This window comes from Pygoscelis adeliae, unplaced genomic scaffold (assembly GCF_000699105.1).
Source record: "Pygoscelis adeliae isolate BGI_AS28 unplaced genomic scaffold, ASM69910v1 Scaffold284, whole genome shotgun sequence".
NCBI lineage: Eukaryota > Metazoa > Chordata > Aves > Sphenisciformes > Spheniscidae > Pygoscelis > Pygoscelis adeliae.
The window spans coordinates 127,463-133,073 of NW_008824671.1; the positions used below are offsets into that span (position 1 = coordinate 127,463).

At 63.3% G+C, this 5,611-nt stretch overlaps 1 protein-coding gene across 1 annotated transcript in view; it reads left to right on the plus strand.

Moving 5' to 3' along the window:
• Positions 1-5,611, plus strand: part of TJP3 (tight junction protein 3) — a 26,502-nt gene that overhangs the window by 19,727 nt on the left and 1,164 nt on the right. Inside the window, 15 exon segments of the mRNA XM_009323009.1 lie at positions 1-4; positions 6-178; positions 486-589; positions 1,591-1,753; positions 1,843-1,933; positions 2,166-2,237; positions 2,320-2,398; positions 2,400-2,485; positions 2,668-2,824; positions 3,233-3,341; positions 3,804-4,023; positions 4,361-4,557; positions 4,768-4,863; positions 5,174-5,244; positions 5,354-5,593. The exon segment at positions 1-4 is cut by the window's left edge and continues 259 nt beyond it. Of these exon segments, the coding sequence (XP_009321284.1) occupies positions 1-4; positions 6-178; positions 486-589; positions 1,591-1,753; positions 1,843-1,933; positions 2,166-2,237; positions 2,320-2,398; positions 2,400-2,485; positions 2,668-2,824; positions 3,233-3,341; positions 3,804-4,023; positions 4,361-4,557; positions 4,768-4,863; positions 5,174-5,244; positions 5,354-5,593 (1,862 nt within the window).

Genomic DNA, 5,611 nt, shown 5'->3' on the forward strand with positions numbered 1-5,611 from the left:
AGCCCTGTCAGCGGCTCGGATTGGAGGGGCTACAGCCGGCACCGCTCCACCAATGGCTTCGGCCACGAATGGGACACCAATGGGCTGGCCCTGGTGTCGGGCTTCAAGCGGCTGCCGCGCCGGGATGTGCCGATGAAGCCCATCACGTCCGTCCTGGTGAAGCAGAATCAGAATGAAGGTGAGGCCCTCCTGCTCCCTCTGTCCCTGGGTCTTGTCGCCTGATTTGTGGCTGTGTGTCCCCCTGGGGAGGAGGTGATGGCAGGGTTGGTGCCAGGGTCTGGCATGCGGCGAGGGGGCAGTGCATGCCGTGCTGGGTGCATCAAACCTGCCTGGCCTCAGCCCGGGGTTGCAGAGCTCAGCTTTGGGGCTTGCTAGTGCCCCAAGGGGAGCCGGGGCGGGCCTGTGGGGATGGTGGGGAGGGGAGACCTTGAGGGGGTTCTGCATCTGCCTGGGTCCGGCACTGTCATGGGCTCTCTCTGGTGCAGAGTATGGCGTCAAGCTGGGAAGCCAGCTTTTCATCAAGCACATAGTGGAGAGCGGGCTGGCGGCAAAGGGCAGCTCCTTGCAGGAGGGAGACCTCATTCTGAAGGTATGGTGGCTCACGGGGTGCGCAGCACTTGCTGGGGATCTCATCTCCCCCTCTTCAGGTGGCTCGTCCCCAGCTAGTGTCATTGCAGGGGACAAGCCAAGAGCGTGCTTCTCTCGGCTGCCTGCAAAGGATGGCAGCTTGGCTGGAGGCAGCTCCGGCTGGTGCCCGCACCCTGCCCTGGCTCCCCAGCCGTCACCAGGGACCCTGCGTGGGCTCTCGGGGACCAGCTCCCCGTGATGCTGCGGCTGGCTGGTTGAGGCAGCCCTGTGGTGTTCAACCAGGGACGGTAGCTTGTCCCGCTGCCACAGCGGGATCTTGTCCGCCCCGCTGTCCCCATGGCATGTGGTCCCCTGCCACGTGTGCCTGTCCCTGCCGGGGGAGCAGTCGGCCCAAGGAGTTCGGGTGTTCAGGGTATGTCAGGTGAAACGATGCTTCAAGTATTTGGGGAGGAGGAAACAGAGGGACGGAGACGCTTCATTTGCACACGTGGGCCAGGCAGACCCGTGGCTGCTGGGAACTGGGGCCAAAGTGACTCTAGGGCAAAAAGGAGGGATTTCATCCCAGCAATCCGGTGGGAAAAGCTGCTGCATCTCAGGGAGATCACAGCCCCACGGTCCGCTTGGGACCTGACTCCTCGGCACCAGTCCAGTGTGAGGAAGGACAGAGCTGGGCCAAGGTCAAAGTAAAACTGAGCTTCAGACAGCATCTGAGCAGGTCTCTGCAGCTCCTGCCTCCGTGCAGGGCCCTCCTGCAGCTAAAGGTGGGAGTTAATTAGCCTTGCTAATTTGTTTCCTCTGTGCAGGATGAGGCCCTACTGGGAGGCAGCCAGGAACGGGGACACGGCCCAGGATAGGCGAAGCAGTGGGAGCTGGGGCCGGGCTGGAGGGGCTGGGAAGGGACCGGGAAAGTGGCAGTCAGAGCATCCCGTTCGAGCGGGGCTTTCCTGGGGGCAGCTTTCCCAGGAGCCAGCGCCCTGAGGCCTCCTGCTCTGCCCCCTCCAGATCAACGGGGTGGCCAGCGAGGACATGTCCCTGGCTGACACGCAGCAGCTCATTGAGCAGACGGAGGGGACCCTGACCCTGCTCATCCTCCGGGACCGCCGGCAGTTCCTGGTCAACATCCCTGACATAGAAGACAGCCAGAGCGAAAGCTCCCAGATGGATGGTGAGGGGACACAGTGACAGGGCTGGGGGCCAAATCCACAGCACAGGGACTGGGTGGTCACTAATGCGTCTTCCCTCCTGTTGCTGCAGATATCTCTGACATTGACTCCGAACTGTCCCATCCGCCATCCCCCGAGACCTCCGCGCGACCTCCAGCTGCTGCCAGGATGAATTCACCACCGTAAGCCCTGCTCTGTCCCCATGAGCCCCTCTCTCCCTTGTCAGATCCCGCTGTGTTCTCTGCCTGTCTGGAGGTGCTGGTTCTCCTCCATCCTGGAGCCAGTTCACCCTGGACTGCCATTTAGCCCCCAGCTTGCTCCACTGTCCCCGCTGCCCATTTGGCACTGCCTGCCCGTGCCCATCCAGCGCCTGCCTCTGTGACCTCCCTAAATCCTGCCCCGACTTTGTTCCAGGGAGAGGAGGCGATCGAACAGGGACCCTGCAGCCGACACGATCGTGAACGATGCTCGGGGCCCTGGTGAGTGAGCTCAGATCAGGCCAGGAGAGCTGAGGGCACTGAGTGGGCTTTGGGCTCCTGCGTGTCTCTGCTGTCCAAACCCCCTGGCAGAGCTGTGCCAGGTCTCCCCGTGCCTCAGCTGCCCCAGCAGCGGTGCAGCCACTGCCGCCTCCTGGACCAGCCCTCCTTCCCTGCAGACCTGCTGGAAGCCGTAGAGGGGGATGGCTGCCGCAGCCCCCACGCCAGCCACGCTGCCCGAGCTGCCCGCAAGGATGGGTGCGTCTGCAAGAGGCGGTGGGGAAGGGCTGGGGGAGATGGGGAGCTGCTCCGGCGCAGGGTTGGGGTCATGGCATCTCCCGGGGGTAGATACATGCTATATGATGTCTTCATTTTCAACCTGGATCATGACTGTCCCCAGCATGTCACCACCAGGCTGACAGTGGCTTCCCCTGTGGCAGGTACAGCGCCGACTCCAGGGTCGTGCACTTCGTGAAGGCCAAGAGCGTTGGGCTGCGGCTGGCCGGTGGGAACAATGTGGGCATCTTCGTGTCAAGTGTGCAGGAGGGGAGCCCGGCTGACAGCCAGGGCGTCCGGGAAGGGGACCAGATCCTGCAGGTACCCGGGGCTGGAAACAGTTCCAAATGCTTCTGCACCTGGACTGGCCCCATCCCTCTTGGGTCTGATATCACCCCCCTGCCCGGGGTTTGGATTTCTCCTGCTGGGCATTGTTTCGGGTCAGTGCTGGTGCCCATGGCCTGTACCCATTGGGCTGGCTCGGTGGGCACTGCCTGAGGGGACGGTCCTGTCTCTGCCACCATGCTAACACCCAACGGGGTGCAGGCACCACCTCAGCTGGCCCAGAGGCCCTCCCCAGGGTTACTAGGGGTTGTGGCAGGCACTTGGGTGACAAAGACCAGTTACCCCCCCACCTTGCCCTGGGCACTGCCGCCCCTGGGATCCCCACTGGTACCTGCGCTCTCCGTCCCGCCGGTGGGGCCATGTCTAAGTGCTTTTCCGTGGCAGGTGAATGACACCAGTTTCCAGAATCTGACCCGTGAGGAGGCCGTGGAGTATCTCATGAGCCTGCTGCCGGGTGAGGACATCACGCTGTGGACCCAGAGCAAGCAGGACAGTGAGTGACGACCGGACTCATCCTGGGCTTGTGCCTCTCCATCCTCTGTCTCTTCTGAGCAAGCATCAGAGCTGCTGGACTTGCCATGGCCCTTTCTGCCCCCGCAGGGTGGTCCTTCTTCCCACACCCCCCTCCTCCTCCTCCAGTGAGGTGATGGGAGGGGACCAGACCATCCCGGCCCTGTTCGTGCCTTGGCATCCTGGAGCACGGGAGCTTGCTGGCACCGTGGCTCAGCCTGGAGAGGCCAGTGTGTGCTGGGGGGTCAGGTCCTGCTGTTCCCAGCATGCCTGAGAGAGCCATGGGAGGAAAAGGTGTCCCCAACGCCCTCCTTAGCAGCAAGGGCTACTGTGGAGGCTCCTGGCCAGCCTGGCTCCTTCCCAAATCCCTCCAGCACCTTCCCCTCCAGCATCTTCCTCCTCAGCCACCTCTTCCCCTGATGGTCTCTCTCACCCTGGGCTCCAGTTTACAGGAAGATGATCTCATCCAACATGGGCGACTCATTCTACATCCGAACACACTTTGACTTCGAGAAGGACACACCATCGGGGCTCAGCTTCGTCCGTGGGGATGTCTTCCATGTGCTGGACACCATGTACCGGGGCAGGCTGGGGAGCTGGCTGGCTGTGCGCATGGGCAGGGACCTGCAGGAGCAGGACAAGGGCATCATCCCCAACCGGAGCAGGTAGGGATGGAGCCAGGAACGGCCCCAAGATGAGCAGAGCCGGGGGATGGCTCCCCAGTGAGACGGGGACATGGATGGTGGGCCCAGTAAGAGGCAGGGCAAGGGCTGGTGGAGCAGCAGTGGGAAGCGTGAGCCGGTGAAATCCCTTCTCAGGGGTGATGGGGCAGTTGATACTCTGGATGTCCAAGGTCCTGGAGGAAAGAGGCTGCCACAGCCTCATCTGGCTGTGCCACAGAGTGGGGACGCTGGCTTCTCCTGCCCTACTCCTCGGAGCCCGGAAAGACAAAGCAGGGGGTAAATCCGGAGGCTCCAGATCCTGAGCCCTTTCCCCTCCCAGGGCCGAGCAGATCGCCAGCCTGGAGTCGGTGCTGAAAGCCACGTCCAGTGCCAACCCCTCCGGGGCACGGGCCGAGTTTTGGAAGCTGCGGGGCCTGCGGGGAGCCAAGAAGATGCTGCGGAAGAGCCGGGAGGACCTGTCTGCCCTCACAAAGCAGGGCCGCTACCCGCCATATGAGAGGGTGGTCCTGAAGGAAGGTGGGTACCAGGGCTGTGTCCCCCTCGCCCAGACCCACACAGGGGACATCGGCCCCAGGGCTGCCCCACTGCGGGTGCTAGTGGGCTCTGCTCTCCTGGGATGAGTGGGGTGAGTCCCAGGCCCACGGGCACCTCGAGGAACGGGGCTGGATGCCACGAGCTCTGCCCTTGCCCGCAGCCTCCCTAAGCCGGTCTGTCTTCTCCCCACAGCCAGCTTCAAGCGGCCAGTGGTGATCCTGGGCCCCATCGCAGACATTGCCATGCAGAAGCTGAGCATGGAGCTGCCCGAGCTGTTCGAGATTGCCCGTAAGTGCCCCCCCACGCCAGGAGGAAACTGTATCCAGCAGCCGGACCCTCAGTGTCCAGGACCTGCGGGAGCTCTTTACCTGGGGCTCTGTCCCGATCCTGCCTCATTGTCCCCCTCCCCGTGACACCCCAACACCTTCCTGGAATCAGTCACCCTCTCCACATGTGTCACGATACCAACCCACCCCTCCCCCCCCCCCCCTCCAGGGACACAGCCCCGGGGTCGGGCATGGCCACCAGACCCAGGGGGCTGCTGGAGATGGCACATCTCCCCCTAGCCCCTCTCATGCCACGTCTCCGTGTCCTGCAGTGAGTGTGCCCCAAGACGGGGCATCGTCCAAGGTCATCAAGTTGGACTCAGTGCGGCAGATCGCAGAAAAGGTGAGAGACCTTTCCCGTGTCCTTGGAGCTGGGTGGGCCAGGGCCTGGGGAGGGGCCCACAGCCTCCGTCCCCGTCCCCAGTGGGGCTGACGGCCGTGCCATGCCCCAGGACAAACATGCCTTGTTGGACATCACGCCCTCGGCTGTGGAGCGCCTCAACTACATGCAGTACTACCCGGTGGTGGTGTTTTGTGAGCCCGAGAGCCGGCAGGGCATCAAGGCTATGCGCCAGTGGCTGGCGCCCAACTCCAGGAAGAGCTCCCGGCGCCTCTATGCCCAGGCCAGCAAGATGAAGAAGTACTGCAGCCACCTCTTCACCGCCACTGTCAGCCTCAGAGGCAGTGGCAATGCCTGGTAAGAGGCCATC